Source organism: Clarias gariepinus, chromosome 7 (assembly GCF_024256425.1).
Source record: "Clarias gariepinus isolate MV-2021 ecotype Netherlands chromosome 7, CGAR_prim_01v2, whole genome shotgun sequence".
In the NCBI taxonomy this organism is placed as follows: Eukaryota; Metazoa; Chordata; class Actinopteri; order Siluriformes; family Clariidae; genus Clarias; species Clarias gariepinus.
Window position 1 is genome coordinate 14,061,749 of NC_071106.1, and position 20,593 is coordinate 14,082,341.

Consider the following 20,593-nt stretch of genomic DNA (forward strand, 5'->3'; position numbering starts at 1 on the left):
ACTTTTCACACACACACACACACACACACACACACACACACAAAGTGCCTCAGGTTTAAATAAAGACTGTCCAAAAGTAAGTAATGTGGAGTTTATAATAATAATAATAATAATAATAATAATAATAAATAAATACATTATTTTAAAATGAAATTGCAAAAATGTTCTTCATTGAATTTGCTCATAGCCAGTGGATTTTGATAGTTATGTTGATTGCCTGAAGAAAATGTTAAAGCGGAACCAATTTCTAAGCAAATATTATTAATTAAAAGATAGAATTTTGTAACTTATAAATAAATAAATGAATAAAATATGAGAATCCACACATTAATTAAACCGAAACTGAACGGAACGCTGTTTTACTCCGGCAGTAACTCGGACACCTCAGGAGGCTTCGGCTCGAATCAGACATGGCAGCGCAGATGGCGGTAAATTCAGGTAACCGGCTAAAAACGTGTTTTAGCGTTTAACTTCTCATTATAATTGTTATTAAAACTGCCTAAAATAAAACGCATTTGACTTTTGTTTAACCGAACGGTTTAGACTTGATGCCGAAAAAGACTCATGTTCATTCCATGCTAAGTTGTGATTAGCATTAGCATGAGGGAGCGAGTCGCTGGATTGTTAGCGGGAGGACAGAGTTTATAAAGTGTGTTAGTGTTCAGGTGAAGAGACGGAATGATTGTAAGATAGGTAGCTACTGATGACTTAGAAGTGTGTGTGTGTGTGTGTGTGTTAGTGTTACAGTGCACAAGTGTAGTTTATAATGGCTATGCTTGTTTGGTAAAATAAGTGAATTGGTAAACTTCCACACACACACACACACACACACACAGACAGACACAGGCATGCTGTTGCTGAGGCAGTGTGTGGTTTGGGACACAGCCCGAGAGACCAGTCTTAGAGTCACTGGTGAAACCTGCCACTGCAAGATTCATTAATATGATACATTTTATTATTAATTTACTGTTTGAGTTAAAATGTAGACTTTAAACAATGCATGTTTAAGTATAAGATAAGATGCTATCAAGCACTGACTTCTAGAACATTCTGGAAACATGTTTGTTATTGATTCATTAAACCTGAGAGCAGATGGTGTTTAGACTTTGTTTGATATTCTTGGAAAGTTTTGTTGCAGAAAGATAAAGTTTTTGCATTTTTCGCACATTGTTTCAAAGGACATTTTCCTAATATAACTTCAATTTAGCAATAATAAAACTCCCTTTTTTTTTTCTTACTTCCCAAAACTTAAATTCCTTGGTGTAACCCCTAACGTTCTTCTAATGGTAAAGGAACCGTGGGCCATTCCTGAACAAACCTGTTACTGGACCCATACAAAACCTCTTGTATATCACTGTGCTCCTGTCACATTTATATCTCTTTCTAAAATAACAAACTACAAGGTGGTATCGAAATGTTTCAAGACTAGTTTTGTAAGACGCCAACAGATGGCAGCACAAGGCTGCACACACAGTCACAGGGAGCACCGACCTTTGTCATTGTCATTGTGCCAAAAGACATCGTCCTGTGTACATCAGGAGCTGTGCATTTGGTACTATTCTGACTATGTGTGTTCTGTACCACGTCTGGTATTTCATCATGGACAGCAAGTTAGAACAAAGAGTGAATGTAAAATTCTGTGTGAAACTGGACAAATCTGCCTCAGAGATGTTTCACATAACTTGGCAAGTTTTACAGCGGTGCTATAATGACTCGTTTGAGGTGGTGTGAGTGGCACGTATGCTTCAAGAGTGGAAGAACATCACTGGAAGATCTTCAACAAGCTCAGCCCCTAAAGATGTCAAAACCATTCAGGAACTTGTGCATGATGATTGTTGGAGAACAGTTCACAATGTTACAGTGATTTGAACGTGCGCCACGTTGCTGCCAAGTTTGTCCCCAAGCTGCTGACCCAGGAGCAAAAGCAACATTGCGTCAGAGTCTGCCAAGAACTCTATCAGCGTGCTGTGGACGCATCCTTCATGTCCCTGAGATGAAGCAAGGTTTTGGGACTGCCAGATTTTAGGGAATCTGCGGGAGCGCTTACAACGAAAAAAAAAAAAAACAAAACAGAGCTAATCTCAAAAGTTTTTGATACCACCTTGAATATTATACATGCACTACCCCGCAAAAAAAGGTCACTATTTCAAAAGGGATCAAATTATTGGGCTTGTTTTACTTGGTCAGGTCTAGACTCATTATGTGGCAATTAAATAAAGTCAGGTGATGACCAAAAGGGAACTGAGCACCAGGCAAGTATTTGTTGGGTGTTCTCTTATACAGGCTCTCTATAACCAAATGTAACATACGTTTTGTGCCACGCGTTTAGACCTTATCTAAAAATGCTTTGTTGGGGATGATGCTGTGGCTTTGTCACCACACTGAAGTTTTCTAATGTGATCTATCCATCATATATGTCAGTGTGATTTATTTACTCTGAGAACACTTATACCATAAACACAGGACATGAATTGACTTCGAGCATCACACTGTGATACCCGAGTCCTTGTCATCACTTGATATTTGTGATTTCACAAAGTGTTAATAAGTCATGTATTTGTTTTTGAAGGAGCCAGTCTGTGGGGCCCTCTGAAAGAGTTATGGGAAACCGTGGAAGGAGCCGTGTGGAGGAGACAGTCTGAAAGCGTCCATCTTCTGGATGTGCAGTTAAAGAAACATAAGCCCTTATTTCTGTCCCTTTTCAAAAACCCAGTGAGTACTACAGAAATATTCCTGACCGTTTCAATCGAGAAGAATGATACTGGTTAAGTCTGTGAGGTATAGGTAAAGTAAAAAAGGATGGAATGGAAATGAGGAAAAACAAAGAAGCTTTGGTTGTTTATAGTCGCTATAAAGTGCGATAATGGAAATTAACTTGCCTCAACCTTAATGAGTTAAATGAAGATTTAAGATGTCTCATGAATAAATAATTGCTTTGGCATAAGTAGAATAAAACAGGTTGTTTATTATTATAAAAATATCAACTGTGGGGCATCACACCACCCTGACACTGATTATTTTGCAACAGTTTTAGATATTAAAATTCAGCATTTCAATTTATTTCTAAATGAACATGGTGAATGAATGGTGTGGTGTTAATGCAATCATAATGGTTTTTATGGAGAAACAAATGCAAATGTGGTGGAATTATAACAAGTTCATTTCTCATTAGTAATGTCTGTGTTTTTAAATAGCCAAAGAGTGCAGAGCAGAGAGATAAAGTGAGGAAAGCCAGCACAGAGGGGATTGCTATTCAAGGTCAACAAGGTGCACGACTTCTCCCTGAGCAGCTTCTCACAGAGGCCTTTATCCTGAGTGACCTTTTCGACCTGGGAGAGCTTGCTGCATTAGAGCTTCTCCTTGCTGGTAAAATCTCTTACTTCTTTCTCACACATACACACACACACACACACACATGTCATTGAAGTTCCAAAAAAAAAATTTTTTTTAAAGGAGAGCACCAGCAGCCTCATTTTCCTGGACTGACGAGGGGCCTGGTGGCTGTTCTTCTGTACTGGGATGGAAAACGCTGCATGGCCAACTCTCTCCGATCACTCATCCAGTCACGTCATGGCAAGACGTTCACTCTTGAGCTTAGGTGCAGTGCCTTTTAAAAAAAATAAAAAATGTTTTTTAACCCAGATGTTTTTCCTTGTTTTGACTTGACGATATGTCTCTGGACTTCCTAAATCTCTCTCGTAGTTCGGATTTGGTCAATCTTACCACACGCTTCACAGATGAGCTAATGAACCAGGGCTTGACTAAGCAAATTCTAAACCTGGTGTCGGAAATCAGCCCGACACGGGAGTTTGAGAAGCTGCAGAAAGAGCGTGGTCTTGGCAATGAGAAACACAGGAAAGAGGTAAGAACGTTAATGATTTTCTTTCTATTTTTATTTATTTATTTTTGCTCTTGATCCATTTTTACAAAAAAATAAATAAAAATCTTCTTTGACATCATCTAACATCTTTGTCTTTTGCAGGTGTCTGATCTCATCAAGGAGTGCCGGCAATCTCTGGCTGAGTGTCTGTTTGCGTGGACATGCCAGTCGTCCCTTAGTAAGGACAACACAGTCGCTCTTATCAGCCATCTAGAGACAGTGACTGCGGAAGCTGACGGCTCCCTGGACAGCGTGAACCTCGCGTTGGTCATGGCATTGCTCTACTGCTTCGACGTCAGTTTTCTGGAGCAAGGCACGGAAGACAGAGATGGTATAACACGCAACACATCTTCTTTGATAGTGAAATTATGACTCGACTAGAGACTTTCTACTTTACGATGTGTGAAGTTTGCACATGTTTTGCAAAAGCCCTTTTTTTCTGTGTGTGTTAGACTTGCTCCAGGCCCTCCCACTTGTGACAGACAAGCATTATGTGTTTGCGGTGCACAATCGGGTGGTGGAGGACGGGACATGGAAGCTGCCGGGGTTACATGCGCTGGTGAGGTTGGCGTGGGCACTTTCACTCCGAGCGCTCTCACAGCTCCCTCAGGGTGCAGGTGTGTAAGGACATTTCACAATCATTTTCGCAGCACATTAACAAGCAGTGGGTGCAAAACCGGTGATGTCTTGCCTTTTTTTTTTTTGTTAAATATCAAATATAAGCTTAACAAATTAGGCTGAGTAAAAAGTAATTTAATTGCTTATGCAATTTACTGTAAAGATACAATTTAATCATAAAATTTTTAACTGCTGTTTAAATAACAAACAAATTCTTAATGTGTATTAAATATTTAAAAAAAATCTAGTATATTTAAACTTTTAAGAAAACAATTCATTTGTGATCATTTAATATAAAAAAAAAGTGATGCAAAATTTTGTATATATATATATATATAATCACCTGAAGACTTTTTTTATATGAATAAGAATCATCAGGGACCAGCCGATACAATATTATCACAATACGATAGCTGCAGATAATATTTGTGTTGCAATTTGGTAAATATTTTACCAAATATGACGGATTAATTACGAATATTCAAGTTCAAATTTCAAGTTCAAAATTTTATTTGTCACATAAACAACCATAACTATATAATTCCGTGTGCCACCTGTAAGATTATAAAGTAAGGGTCAATAACAGGTGGACCCCGGGCCATGTCCGGACCTACAATCAATAATTTAATGAGGTGCTTCATTTTCATCAGGTGCTTCTATTCCCATCTTTACGGTACTGGTTTAGTGGGCCTGGAAACTCACAGACCAGTTAATTGCGAGAAAAGCCAGCTCACATGATGCTACACAACCAATCAAATCTGTAGGGTTTGTAACAAATGATTATTTTAATAATCAATTAATCTGTTGATTAATTTTTTAATTAATCATATAAAACCAAAAAAGCAAGAAAAGCATTCATTTCCAACCCTTTATTTAAAAACAGAACTAAAATCTTTAGAACGTGCACAAACATGTTGCTCCTTGAGCTGTTATAATAATAATAAAATAAAAATGGACTAACACGAAAAACATACACATGTATGCTTTACATTTGCCAAATATATACAGTGGAACCTTGGATTACGAGCATAATTCGTTCCGGAAGCGCTCGTGATCTAAAACACTCGAAAACCAAATAAAATTTAAAAAAACACTAACGGAATAACTGCTGTAAAGTAAAAATAAAACAATGTTACCTGCACTTTACCTTTGAAAAGAATCGCGATAGAGCAGTGTTTCTGTGCAAGGCTGAGAGAAATATTGTCTGTGAAGGTGAAAGTAGAAGGGGTTTGTGTGTCTGAGGCATGGTGTCCAATGACACGCACAACGCTTTTATTAATCGATTTTATCGATTCGTTGTTGCAGCTCTAATTCGCTCCTTTGCCTTGAGTTACATCCAATTCCCAATCCATAGGGTTTAATATGATGCTGGTCCACCCTTTGCAGCTATAACAGCTTCAACTCTTCTGTGAAGGCTTTCCACAAGGTTTAGGAGTGTGTTTATGGGAATTTTTGACCATCCTTCAAGTAGCGCATTTATGAGATCAGACACTGATCTCACAGGTCAGAACAGATCAGGTCAGGACTCGGTGCAAGCTCTACCACCCAAACTCGCTCATTCATGTCCTTGCTTTGTACACTGATGCGCAGTCATGTTGGAACAGAAAGACTAGACTTCATGACCAGTCTCATTGCACAGATGGCAGGCCGTCAAGATACCATGCAGGAATTTACTGAGCTCCCAAAAGCAACCCATTGGGTCTGTGTGTGTGTGCGGCACGGTGTCCAATGACAAACACGCACATACAGCGGGCAAAGAGCAGCCTAAGCCCTGAGCAAAGAGAGAAAATGGATTTTTAATGTCTCTTGCTTTCGCTTTACATGCGCGCTGTACACAAACAAACTGAAAATATAATATGTTTTACACACACACACACACACGCGGTCACAGTGTTACAGTAAACAGTAAACGCGTGCACGGATGTTGATTATACCAGTGAGAGACGCGCACTAAGACCCAGCAACCTCCGCCATGTATCTTTCCTCTCCCTCCACTCGTATTTTTATAATTTTTTATCCGCCCTGTCTGAGGTGCCGAACTCTGCTAGCACCAGTGCGCGATCCCGAGTGTGTTCACTCCGCTCCACGCTCAACTTTTTTTTTTAAATATTCAAATGTCTTTGCGTCGCGCGATACAACGAATCGATTATGAAATTCATTGCAAACTCTATTAGTAGTCGAATTAAATCAATTTTATCGTTTCGTTGTTGCAGCCCTACAAATCTGTGCATTCTAGATGCCAAAAACACTACAGACATGTTAGAAAGAGGCAAGTGACAGAGTGATACAAGGAGAGACGAGTTAGCAGGAGTCAGGTGGAGAAATACAGACATACTGTATATATAATTAAAAGAAGATTTGAAACAGTTTAAGAGAGGGTAAACTGAAGTGGCTGCTACACTTTATTTTAACTTTATAAAATTAATCATGATCTATTTTTTTTTAATGCAGCGCTCTTGTTTCAAAGGAAAAGGACAATATAAGTATTTAGGTCACTGTTAAGCGTCAAAAAATATTGTTGAAATTCTTTGTACTTTCTTAAGTAATTTCAGAACCATCTGTTGATGACATGTAAATGCCACTACAACTACCAGACTGCTTGTTAATACAGGAGTGGAAAGATTGTTTAAAATGTTACACAATCTTATCACGAATTAAATAGTTGCAGAAAAATCTTTTTGTGTTTCCAAAGGTGTAGTTTCATCAGACGGAGAAACAAATGCAATTGATAGCTTTTTGTTTACAAGAGAAAATAACCAAACTAAATTTTTAAAAGTTTTAGAATGTCAGGTGTTTTTTAAAACTGTCGGTATCAAAGTCAACAAAAACTAAATAAAATAAAAAACAAGCCTAAAGAAAAGTTTTCTGCAAATATTTCATGATAATATTTGCGATTGTGTAAATTTTAACAATGTCCAAAAACTTTTCTCTGCCACTGTATATCACAATAAAAGTAATTATGCAGATTAGAAATAATGATGTTCTGGACCTCTGCTTGGGGAGATATGGACCTTGTTGAATTTTAGTTGAATACCTGTTATAGAGGAACAGTGTAGCGATACACGATTTTTTTCAACAAATGAATCATGATACATGACTGAGTTTATTACATTTTTTTCACCCTCATCTTAAACCCAACTGTTAATACATCTCCTTAATGGTAATGATTATGTTCCTGTTACCTCCTCAGCACTTGTAGAGTTCACCGAGGCAGATGAGGCACTGGCTGATCAGGCAGTTTTGGGAGGAGTCTTCCTCTTTCTGACGGAGGGCGTCCTGGCAAGTGAAGCTTTCTGCCAGGAGGAGTTCTACACTCGGCGACTTCATGCACTTATCACTGACTTCCTAGCGCTCATGCCCATGAAGGTATGCACAAGAGAGTAAGATTTATACCATAATTAACACACACACAGACACACACAAATCATGTATAAATAGAGATAAGATGTGAAACGGCTGTGTTTAGGTGAAGCAGTTGCGTAACCGTGCTGATGAAGATGCTCGACTGATCCACATGGCAATGCAGATGGGCAGCGAGCCTCCGTCGTCTCTACGGAAAGACCTGGAGCACCTCATGATCCTGGTATGATGAACGGTGTTGTGTTTGCTCTGTGTGATGTGTCATGCTTGCTGAATAACAAAGTGTGTGTGTTTTGTTAGATTGGTGAGTTCTACAGTAAGGAGTCATTTGGGTTGGAGCTTGGTGTGGAGTTCTGGTGTCCATCAGAGTCCCTGCAGCACACGTCAATTGCAGGATCGTTTCTGGGAATGGCCACACAGAGGCCTCCTCACAAACAGGTGTGTGTGTGTGTGTCCATTTAGCAAGCGCTCTAATCAGTCTGTTGTACTTGTGAAATTATAGTGAGAGGTGTAGTTTTGAGCAAAATGTGTGACTCACATATGTGTGTGTTGCGCAGGTGGTTCTCTCCAAGTTCGTACGTCAGATGGGGGACCTGCTGCCTCCCACTCTGTATATCCCCTACCTGCGGATGTTGAGGGGGCTTGCCAGCGGGCCTCAGTGTTCCCACTACTGCTTCAGCCTGCTCAAGTCCAACGGCCCACCACACGGTAAAGTTCATAGTGTGCATGAAAGATTCTGAATCCTCATCAGGGTGCCTGAAGGATTCGCTCGGTATAAGTTTATTTATTTGTTAGTTTGTTTGACTGCAACGCTGTACGATAATTCACATACAGTAGCTGTAAATGTACCAGAATTAGCCAAAATTTTCATCTTTAGTCCCTGGACAATAAAAAGTCACCCTAAAACAATTAACAATAACAAGGCATAACAATAACACCACCAAAACTTGGAGCGAGTGTGACAACGTCTATTCTCCAGCAAGCTCAGTAAAACCTAACAGCTGTTTACTTATAGTACTGTGTAAAAGTCTTTGGCACATGCAAAAATATGGCATTAGCAAAAGATGCTTTTGAAAACATTTCTTCATAAAAGAAACTTTTATAAAGAGCAATAAAATAAACAGTTAATATTTGGAGTGAAAATTTAATTATTGCTTAAAATCAGGAGTTTTAGACACAGATTTGTGCAGTTTTATAAGAAAACAGTTGTTAGGTTTTACTGAGCTTACTGGAGAATGAGTTCTTCTGGTAACTTTGTCACACTCGCTTCTTTCTAGTTTTATGCAAATCCCAGGAGCGTACATTAGGTTTTATGTTTCCATCTGAAAACTGGTCTGTCTTGTACTATATTTCTTTCTTTACAACCATGCATATATTCTCCTGAATTTATTTATTATTTATTGATTAAACAAACATTTAGTTGAATTATTCAACATTTCCACAAGTTGTTGATATCCCCCCCGGCTTGTTTTTGTTAAAGACAATTATCAGGATCCTCCTGTCCAGGAAAATGATCAAACATGCGGTGGTATGATTTTTCCTAATGCCAAGAACATTTACAGTTATCTCCAGTCGTAACAGTTTTTATTTATCTTAAATACTTATCTTATTTTTAATTTCTCTTAGTCATTTTAGCTCATTCTTAAAACATTAAAAGTTCGTTGCCCAAGCAGACATTTTTTTGTCTCTATGCTGGTACTATATGAACCTGTGGTTTGCCTTGTAGTCGGAGCTAGCGTTAAAGAAATACTGTTATAGAAAATTAATCAACACATACAGACCAATCAGAGGCAAGAATTTAACAGCACTTATTATTAATGCCAATAACCACACAACTGCTGTACAGTTTTCTACAAAGCATTGTACTGTTGTTTATTTTTTATCCATTTAAAAAAAAAATTGGTTTTGGTCCAAACTGTGACTGTGTGAGTTTTGTGCTTTTGTGCTTAAAAATCATTGAACTGGACATCTACAGTGCGATGAACTGAAGAGACTTGAAAAAATGGGATACAGGATTATACAGAAATGTTGCATAGAATGTTTACTTTAGCGTATAAAATGTGTATCTGTGACTTTTCAGCCATTTTGGATTATAATCAATAAATGTGATTGTAATTGATGTAATGCTTCCTGCTGGCTCGTCAGAAGTAACCTGCGAGTGTGTGTTTTCCTCAGGAGAGAAACTGCAGAGTGGTGTGTCAGGATGCCCAGTCTCGTGGGAGCACCTGTTCCATTCGCTCATGCTATATCATGAGAACCTGAGACGAGACGTTCCCAGTGCAGATTTCACCCAGTATCGCCATCCACCTATCAGAGGCATCACTCAGAGGGAGCTGGACGGCCTGACTGCTTTCCTCCAACTGCTCACCACTATTATTACTTGGGTAACACATACATAGACTCTCACACAAATAAGTCTAACCATGACTTCAATGACCATATGTATACAGGGGTTGGAAATTGAAACTAAAACACTGGCCAATTTAGTGTTGGAGGTCTCATGGCTAAATTTGACCTGCCTTGAGTAACAGCACAGTTTTGCTTAAAATATTGTAATGCACACAACATTATGGGTGACATATCAGAGTTCAAAAGAGAACAAGTTCCTGGTGCGTGTCTCGCTGGCGCATCTGTGACCAAGACAGCAAGTCTTTGTGATGTATCAGGAGCGACGTTATCCAGGGTGTAATGTCAGCATACCACCAAGAAGGACGAACCACATCTAACAAGAGTAACTGTGGACGCAAGAGGAAGCTGTCTAAAAACGATGTCCAGGTGCTAACCCAGATTGTATCCAAAAAAAACAACATAAAACCACAGCTGCCCAACTCACTGCAGAATTAAATGTGCATCTCAACTCTCCTTTTTCCACTAGCTCCACAGGGTCAACGAACAGTACATGGCCGGGCTGCTAAAGCCAAATTTTTGGTTACTTGTGCCAATGCCAGACGTCGGTTTCAATGGTGAACGCTGCAAAAATCTTGGGCTGTGGACAATGTAAAACATGTACTGTTCTTTGATGAGTCCACCTTCACTGTCTTTTCCACATTTGGGAGAGTTACGGTGTGGAGAAGCCCAAAGAAGCGTACCTCCCAGACTGTTGCACGCCCAGAGTGAAGCATGGGGGTGGATCAGTAATGGATTGGGCCGCAATATCATCCCAGTCCCTGGACCCAGTACTTGTGCTAGATGGGCGCATCACTGCCAAGGACTACTGAACCATTCTGGAGAACCATCTTCATCAGAAAACTTCTTGTACGCTGCACCGTATTATAAGCGCTACGTATCAGTTCAGGGCTGCGTCCTCTCCAGTCACTTCTGTGTGCAAGTGTGAACGTGTTGCATCGGTACATTTGTAACTGCAGTGGAAGCAAAAATAGATGCCCCACTTGTGATTTGCATGAAAGACGAGCAGCTGCAGTGATTGTTCTTTTTGTGGTGTACCTGATGCTGAAACAACTCGCAGAAGATAAAAAAAAAGCGTTTGGATATCTGCAAATAAAATTTGCAACAATACTCTAACGAACGTGAAAGTTTCTTAAAGAGAATCAATACTGGAGACGAGACATGGACGGATTAATCACTACGAGCCTGAGAGTTAACGGCAGAGTATGGAACAGAAACGTCCTCAGTAGCAGAGCGAGAAAAAAAGTTCAAATGTTAACCATCAGTTGGAAAACTGATGCTTACACTTTTCTGGGATTCTCCCGAACCAGTATTGGAACGATATCAGGAAAAAGGTTCAACAATCAACAGTGCTCGTTACACTGAGATGTTGAAGTGCTGAAGACTTATCTTCAGATTAAACACGGAGGACTGCATTCGTGGCGCGCAGCTTAGCCTAAAAATAAGGGGGTAATACGAAAGCTTGACAGATGGACAAACTGTATTTAAAAGCAAAAAAGATTGTTGATAAAAATAAATTCAGCGGCGTGCGTGCAGGAATGTATACTCTGAATGTACACACAAGGCCAATTTTGTTGTTTGTTTGTGTTGTTGTGTGTCAGTGTGAGAATGCGCGTCTAGCTCTGTGTGAGCACCCCCAGTGGACTCCCGTGGTGGTAATGCTGGGATTACTTCAGTGCAGCGTGCAGCCAGCGCTAAAAGCCCAGCTCCTGCACGCACTCGCTGCCTTCGCCAAGTCTCCAGAAATTGCTGCCTCCCTCTGGCAGTCTCTGGAGTACACACAGGTAAGTGTTCCCACACATTTTGGGTCACTTCTGTAGTTTTAAAAAAGCCTTGATTGTTTAATTTGTTCAAAATGCATCAAAATCCTGTAAATTTTTATTTTTTTGTCAGATCCTCCAGACAGTTAAAGCTCCTGGACAAAGACAAGCTGCTGGCATAGAGGTGAGCTGACACCGCCATTTGGTTATAAAGTCAATGATTTGGCATATCCAACTGATTAGCAGACTATAGAGTAACATTATACCTTGTTTTACAAAGGTTACAATTCATACAACACTAAAGATGACACACATTGTCATTGTAATAGTTTCAAGTAAAGTTTAATTTATTACTTATTTATTACTATAATAAATTACTTATCATAAAGTAGTGGCACAAGTTGAATAATGTGCCATATATATTTAGTCCGAGTAAAATTAATGGATATTAACACCAGTGTACAAGGCAAGGACATGAATGAGCGAGTTTGGATGTTAGAGCTTGCACCGAGTTCTGACCTGATCTGTCCTGACCTGATCTGTCCTGTCCTCACTCATGATCAGTGTCTGATCTCACAAATGCGCTACTAGAAGGATGGTCAAAAATTCCCATAAACACACACTCCTAAACCTTGTGGAAAGCCTTAACAGAAGATTTGAAGCTGTTATAGCTGCAAAGGGTGGACCAGCATCATATTAAACCCTATGGATTAGGAGTTGGATGTTACTCAAGGCAAAGGAGCGAATTAGAGCTGCAACAACGAATCGATAAAATCGATTACTAAAAGCGTTGGCAACGAATTTTATAATCGATTCGTTGTTTATTTTTACTTTACAGCAGTGGTTCCGTTAGTGTGTTTTTTTTAATTTGGTTTTCGAGTGTTTTGGAATACGAGCCCACTTCCGGAACGAATTATGCTCGTAATACAAGGTTCCACTGTATATATTTGGCAGATGTAAAGCATACATGTCTGTTTTTTGTGTTAGTCCATTTTTATTTTATTTGATTATTATTATAACAGCTCAAGTAGCAACATGATTGTGCACTTTCTAAAGATTTAAGTTCTGTTTTTGAATAAAGGGTTGGAGATAAATGCTTTCCTTGTGGTTTTTTTGGGCTTTATTCGATTAATCGAAAAATAATCAACAGATTAATCGATTATTAAAAGAATCGTTAGTTGCAGCCCTAGAGCGAATACTTTTGGCAAAATAGTATACATGTATGAAACACTACAGAAAAAAAAACTTGGATGTTGTGGTCCAGTTTAAAATCTGAAAATCTGTTGTGGCCCATCCAAAACTTTAATCATGAATGTGATTGAGAGGAAATATTTTTTAATATAAAGTATTACACCTTTACTTTTAAATCCCATAAATTTAAATTAATAAATTCAAAATAATTAAAAATAATCTAACCAGATAGTGTTTTTTTTCTCTGCAGATGGAGTTGAATGAAATTGAGTCAAGTTGTGAGGAGTACCCTCTGACCCGGGCCTTTTGTCATTTGATCAGCACTTTGGTGGAGAGTGCACTTCCTGTTAACCTTGGAGCGGGGCTGCGTGCACCGGGATTCCAGCCCTACCTCACCTTTTTGAGGGACTCGGTTTTCCTCCCTTTTCCAACACGAGCTTATCGTCGCCCAGCCGAGAAGGTACTGTAAACCGAGCTGGACCATCACACCACATCACCCCAACTTCTTCTTGTTTTACCTCATCAAGTTCCTTTCATGGTTTCTGTTTCAGTGGGAGGTAGCAGAGGCTGTATTGGAGGTGTTTCACAAGCTCCTACGGGACTACGAACCTCAGCCAGCTGACTTCCTGCAGGAGACGGTGGAGCTGCAGGGAGAGCAGGTTCCAGCCAATAAGCCTCCAGGATACGACATTATGTTCCACCTGCTGAATGACTCTCCTGCCTTATCCCTCTGCCTCAGCCTCCTGGAAGAGGGAGTTCGTCAGCTCGATACCTACGCCCCCTTTCCCGGTCAGTTTATCACAAATAATCAGTCCTTTACGTTATTTATTGGATTTGCTGTTTTGGTTGTGTGGAAAAATAGTCATGGTCATGATGATGTTGGTGATGGTGTAGGGAAGAAGCAGTTGGAGTCAGCAGTGCTGCACTGTTTGAGTCTGCTGGATCTGGCACTGCAGAAGGAGGTGCTGTTCATGGATCTGCTTAGAGAGAGCCAGGCCTCAATTCTGGTTTCTCCACTAGAGCAGTTATTGCAGGGGGTCAATGCTCAAAGCAGACGCGCTGACCACATCATTAACATCGCCAGGTGTGTGCCGTCTCTCATCACACTTCAGATTCCTTTATAGTCATTGTACAAGTACTACGAAATTAAGGCACAAGGTAAAAAATGTTACTGATGACATAGTAATAAATAATGTAGGAAAAAAAATAAAAACTTTAAAAAAAAAAGTACAGTTAAACCCTGGATTGCGAGCATAATTCCTTCCGGAAACATGCTTGTATTTTAAAACACTTGTATATCAAAGTGAATTTCCCCCATAAGAAATAGGAAAAAACCGAGATGATTTGTTCCACAACCCAAAAATATTTATATAATATAAAATATAAAGTAAAAATAAAACAAATTAACCTGCACTTTACCTTTGAAAATAATTGTGCAATAATAAATGTAAGACGAGAGGAGAAGAAGGAGGCGTGGCTACTGTGTAGGATGACTTTCCCACTCTCACAAACAGAATCACTGCTTTCTGACAGAGTCTCTGTCAGCCAACTGGACTCTTTAACAAGCAACCTATTTAATGACACTCTTTTTTTGGCTTAGTTGTGGTCATGTGACGCTCAGCAGACAGAGTGTATATGTACTACTCGTATTTCAAGACCTTGCTCGTTTATCAAGTTAAAATGTATTTATTTTAAAGAATTTTGCTCGTCTTGCAAGACACTCGCAGACCAAGTGACTCGCAAATTTAAGGTTTACTCTATCTTGAGTAATGTTAATATTTCTCTCTGATATTTCTATATTCCGTACTAAATAATATTTCCCAGAATATTTTGTTAGCCCCTAACCCTCTCTAATCAAAGGGAACCAAACCTACTCAACAAACTCTGATATGTCAACGAAGAAATAGTACTGTGCAACTCACTCACTCAGTCGGTAGTAAAAGTGATAGTAGTGATATGTAGAAAGTATTAAAAAGCAGCAAGCCCTGATGATCTCCATTGGTGCATCTCATGAAATGCATTATTCCAATTAGTATCTAATTCTGTGAATATTTCAGATGTAAATTGCTTGGATAACCTTAATCTAACTGTCGCTTTAAACCACAGGTATCTGTACCACAGCAGCTCCAACCCTGATGCTGCATTCCTAAGCGCTAAGATCCTGAGACATATTGCACGTTACGCCAACATCCAGGCCAGACTGGTTGGAGACTTCACCCATGACCATGTGAGAGACCTGCACCACTGCACCTCTACTCACTGCTCTATATATTTGATTATATTTTTATTTAATAGCAAAATCAAATTGCTTATTTGCTCATTCATGTCAGTGTTGTGTTGCGAGTCTACTCTTAAAGCTGTTTTTTTAATGTTTTGCTTACAGGCAATAAGTGAGAAACTGATGGCTGGATTTGTGGAGTGCCTGGACAATGATGAGGCGCAGGAAGGTGTGGAAAAGACAGATGGTGGGTTTAATTTAAAAATGTCCTAAATGTTCATAGAATTTGTATATAGGGAACTAACTGTGGATCTCTGCCATGCTTTTTTTTTTTTTTTTTGTGAATCAGACTCCGATCCTGAGAAGCGTGTGGCCAGAATCCGCCATGAGACTCAGATCCACATCCTGAACTTGCTGATTACGTCTCTGGAGCTAAACGGTCCCAACTTGGGCCTTTATCTGTTAGGATACGAGGTCAAGAAACCCGTCTCGTCAACTAACTTACAAGACCCAGGTCAGTTTATTCACTGTAGATATTCATTGTTCATTTTAAAATGTAATAAAATGTAGGATAATAAGTTTTGCATTTTTTTTTCCTGGTTTGCATTAGGAGTTCTTGGTTGTCCACGTAGTTGCCTGCATGCAATACTGAGTTTGTTGCAGCGAGGCAGTGAGAGACGTTCTGGACCTGTACTTACCCAGCAAGCCCCACACTTGGCAGAACTCTGCTATCAGGTATCCTATGTTTATCTGTAATGAGCATTTATTAAACTCAGAGTGCTACAACACTGTATAATCTGAATGAAACAGGATGTGAAAAAAGATTACAAAATGTTTTTTTGTAAGAAAGCCAGAGGTTTATAACAAAGCAATTGTTCAAAAAAGGAAGTTAACTGATGTCCTGCAGTTGTGTCAACATGGTTGTAGATGCAGTGTACTAAAGTGAACATGCTCTGTGCCCTCAAGGTCATTTACCAGCTGTGTGCATGCGCAGACACCTCTGGGCCGACTATGCGCTACCTGAGGACCAGTCAGGATTTCCTGTACTCTCACCTGAAGCACTTGCCCTTCGCCATAGCAGGTTCTTGCCTCTAGTCACTAGTAACTCTCGACTCTTTTACTTATCAAATGTTTCCTCTGTCTAACTTACTTTCTAATGTAACAGGGAACGAGATTGCCGCGCTCAACCAGATGTCCTGGCTGATGAAGACTGCGGCTATAGAGCTCAGAGTGACCTCACTGAACCGTCAGCGCTCACACACTCAAAGGCTGCTCAATCTTCTCTTAGACGACCAGCCACACATGCAGCATGCAGGTATTACATGAGTAGAGGTTAAACACACATACGTACAGTAGTAGAATTAGTTCAAAACTATGATGCCTTTTTAGAATTAAGAAGTGTTAGATGATTGCTTTGAAACTTACAAGTGAAATAATTTGTCTTGGTCTTTGTCTTGGGTGAGTGAAACATACAAAGATGGACTGAAGCAGTAAAGTTTTGAGTATAGGCAGTCAAACAAACACTACATGCACATGCAAGGCAAATACATACTACTACTACTACTACTACTGGTGGTAATACACTCACTCACACACTAATCGGCTGTATCACTTAATCCTCTATACAGGGTTGAGCTGGGTGCATCTGAACAGCATGCCAATCCATTGCAGGGCACACACTCTGACCAACTCATTTACACACTACGGGCAATTTGGGAACACCAGTTAGCCTAACCTGCATGTCTTTGGACTGTGGGAGGAGACCGATTCTGTTTCCTGAGTCACTGCGCGCGCAAACTCCTACTGATACGCCCAGTCATATTTAACTCTGCGCAGTATTACTTGAGCCAAAGAGAATGGGTGATATTTAGGCCCATTTTTATGAGGCGCTGTATACAGCTTAAATCAAACACGCACACAAACTGTGTGCATTGAGAGCTTCGGCGCATCATACATTTTCTTTATATTGAACCGGAGAAAAAAAAGCAGATGTTTAGTGATATTTGTGGGGAAACAGTGTGGGCACACAATAAAGAGACGCATCAAGGTGTATACCATAAAAATTACCCAGTTTTACAGCCTCTCTGTGGTAATCATTTTACCACATCATTATGTTGTGATGTATTTTACTTTATAGTTAAACTGATGCCAAAATCATTAATCTAATAGGTCCAAGTGTGTAAATTCATGTGTGTGTATATATATATATATATATATATATATATACACACACACACACACACACACAGTGGAACCTCAGATTACAAGCATAATTCGGCTCGTATTCCAAAACACTTTTTAAAAAAATTTTCCCATAAGAAGTAATGGAAACTTAAATTATTCGTTCTACAGCCCAAAAAATAAATACATAAAAATAATTAATACAAAATATAAAGTAAAAATAAAACAAATTAACCTGCACTTTACCTTTCAAAAAAGTAAAAAATAAATCCGGGCAGATAAGTGTTTCCTTTTGGGGCTGTGTGTGTGTGTGAGGCTAGAGTGAGTGGAGACTCTTGTTTTCAGCCCCTCCTGACTCCCCCTTCTCATCTTACACATTAAAACTTTCTCCACTTGTTTAAACACACACACACACACACACACACACACACACACACACTAATGAAAAGACTGTTCTCTTCTAAATTATTAAAGCTTCTCCGCTTTATTTTAATGTTGCTCGCGACAGCGTAACAGCCTGTTAATTCATGCTCGTGTAATGATGAGATGGACAAACTGGTCGATGCCCGTTCTTTTATTTTCTGCATTGTCAGGTTATAGTACAAACTTTCGGATCATGCACTTAAATCCAACTAAAACTCAGGCTCTATATCCTAGCTTACATCTTGCATTCGTGTTCACACACACCGGACTGCATTACCCACAATTCATCTCCCGCACTGGACTACACTTTCGTAAACAGCAGCCATAAATCAATGTCTCTCTCCCGCTACACTGTTTTATCTGAAAATTAGCAATAAACATCGCTAAAGACACTCGTGTAAGCGCAGACTACCAGAATCATTGCTTTAAAGTAAAACAAACAAATGAACCAGCACCTTACCTCTGAAAAGATTTGCGACAGAGTTTCTTCAGAGAGCAGAGTGTGTCTCTCTTCTTAATTTCTGTGTGTTTGTCGGGGTTCACACAGTGTCAAATTACGCTCGCGCGCGCACACACACCGCAATGAGAAAAAAATAGATTTTTAACCTCTGTATTGAGAATTTCTTAAGCTTTACTCGCACGCACACATGTGCTTCTGAACACAAAATAAAATATGTTTTACACACACATGGGGTCACAGTGTTATAGTAAACAGTACACTCGTACACGGATGTTGATTATACCACTAACAGACGAGCACTAAGACCCAGCAGGGGAGACGATTCCGCAGCGCAAGAGATTTGTGATCACATGACGCTTGAGGTCAAAACAAGAAGCGCATGCGTGAAGCATGATACTCGGTGCTCGTAAACCAAGACAAAAGTCAAAATTTGTAAAAAATCTTTGCTCGTCTTGCGAAACACTCGTAAACCGTGTTACTCGTAATCTGAGGTTTCACTGTATGTATGTGTGTGTGTATGTATGTGTGTGTGTGTGTGTGTGTGTATATATATATATATATATATATATATATATATATAATAACTTTCAAAACACTGTCCATACTGCTCCTATCGTTTTGTAGTTAAAAAAAAAAACATGGACATGTAGCAGTTGTGACGGTTAAAAAGAAATATAATTAGATGAAAACATTGAATAAAAACATACATTTTAAAATGTTAAGATAATTATTTTGTGAAAAACCTTAAAAAAATGGGTTTTGGCTAGACTAGATTGACCGTAGGGTTAATTGATAATAATCTTATTACTAAAATGTTACATTTTTATTGACCAAAACTAAACGAAAATACTAGACTAAAATTGGACTAAAATGTCCACACTTTTAGTCGACTAAAACTTGACTAAATGAAAATAGGATAAGGGACATTTATCCCGGGACAGACTCCATGCACAGAGATGTGGGAATGGAACCCGGACACAGGAGGTGCAGGGAGACCGTACTACCACTAAGCCGTCGTGCTGAGGTGGTAATACAGTATATACAGTACTGACATGAATACGTGAACAATATTATTCTGTTGTCATCTGTAACATACACACTATTAATAGTGTGTTGATTTACCGTGATATACGTAATGCAAGTGTGTGTGTGTGTGTGTGTGTGTGTGCACTGCCTTGCTTGTAACATTCATGGAGATTCTCAAGCTTGCTGCAGACTACTGCAAAAGATTTATGTATTTATTTATTTATTATTACAGATGGAGAGATAGGTATGGAGGATGAAGGCAGATCTGTTAGTGGCTTCCTGCATTTTGACACCGTCTCTAAAGGTGTGTTGAATCCTCAGCCTACTGCATAAACAGTCTTCAACCTTCAGTTTTAGGTGTCTAAGCATAAATAATAACAATGTCCTTTAATCTTCAGTGCGCAGGAAGCTGCTGAGTGTTTTGGATGCTATAAACTTCAGTCAGGAGGCGCCTGAGCAGCTGCAGCTGGACTTTTTTGAGCGCACACAGATCGAGCAGGTCATCTCCAACTGTGAACACGTCAACGAGCAAGGACAGACCGGCTGCAACGTCAAGGTCTGTGTTAGCGAGGTTGCTGTGCGTGCTTTCTGTTTGTATGCTGGTGTTCCCTTGTACTGAACACAGAAAACGAAACAGCTTGTATGTGTTTAAATCCCGATTTATTTATTTAAAACATTTTTTTGTGTCAGCTGCTGCATAGAGTCTTGGTTGCAGAAATCAACGCTCTGCAGGGGATGGCTGCTATCGGGCAACGGCCTCTGCTGATGGAAGTAAGTGTTCCCTTTCAACAATATTTTTATTGATTTTAAACAGGAATATAACTAATCATGTAATGTTTCAATTTACACTTTATAAACCCCATATGAGGTCTGGGTTTTGTGTGCAAAAAGAGGAGGGGGGAAAAAGGGAAGAGAGAAAAAGAACCCAAGCCCCCCCCCCCCAAAACAACAACCAACCAATCAAATACAAAGGAGATTAAACTATAGATGTATATGAAAAAAGCAAAGGAAGGGTCCCCACATATGTTGAAATTTTAAGTCTAAATCACAGCTTGAGTAATGGATCTTCT

General features: G+C 39.4%; 1 protein-coding gene across 2 annotated transcripts in view; it reads left to right on the plus strand.

The window, feature by feature from the left end:
• The first annotated feature begins 371 nt into the window (after window positions 1–371).
• nup205 (nucleoporin 205) overlaps window positions 372–20,593 on the plus strand; it is a 37,859-nt gene continuing 17,637 nt past the window's right edge. For both annotated transcript variants that reach the window (XM_053500351.1, XM_053500352.1), the window contains exons 1-26: window positions 372–438; window positions 2,570–2,712; window positions 3,195–3,366; window positions 3,454–3,598; window positions 3,703–3,862; window positions 3,983–4,211; window positions 4,333–4,497; window positions 7,689–7,864; window positions 7,965–8,081; window positions 8,159–8,296; window positions 8,416–8,566; window positions 10,034–10,242; window positions 11,866–12,048; window positions 12,158–12,208; window positions 13,466–13,675; window positions 13,767–14,004; window positions 14,110–14,299; window positions 15,322–15,442; window positions 15,599–15,680; window positions 15,783–15,947; window positions 16,044–16,168; window positions 16,400–16,514; window positions 16,599–16,748; window positions 19,756–19,827; window positions 19,922–20,079; window positions 20,214–20,294. In XM_053500351.1, coding sequence (XP_053356326.1) covers window positions 411–438; window positions 2,570–2,712; window positions 3,195–3,366; window positions 3,454–3,598; window positions 3,703–3,862; window positions 3,983–4,211; window positions 4,333–4,497; window positions 7,689–7,864; window positions 7,965–8,081; window positions 8,159–8,296; window positions 8,416–8,566; window positions 10,034–10,242; window positions 11,866–12,048; window positions 12,158–12,208; window positions 13,466–13,675; window positions 13,767–14,004; window positions 14,110–14,299; window positions 15,322–15,442; window positions 15,599–15,680; window positions 15,783–15,947; window positions 16,044–16,168; window positions 16,400–16,514; window positions 16,599–16,748; window positions 19,756–19,827; window positions 19,922–20,079; window positions 20,214–20,294 — 3,774 coding nt within the window. In that variant the 5' untranslated portion in view covers window positions 372–410. The remainder of the gene's footprint in view (window positions 439–2,569; window positions 2,713–3,194; window positions 3,367–3,453; window positions 3,599–3,702; window positions 3,863–3,982; window positions 4,212–4,332; window positions 4,498–7,688; window positions 7,865–7,964; window positions 8,082–8,158; window positions 8,297–8,415; window positions 8,567–10,033; window positions 10,243–11,865; window positions 12,049–12,157; window positions 12,209–13,465; window positions 13,676–13,766; window positions 14,005–14,109; window positions 14,300–15,321; window positions 15,443–15,598; window positions 15,681–15,782; window positions 15,948–16,043; window positions 16,169–16,399; window positions 16,515–16,598; window positions 16,749–19,755; window positions 19,828–19,921; window positions 20,080–20,213; window positions 20,295–20,593) is intronic.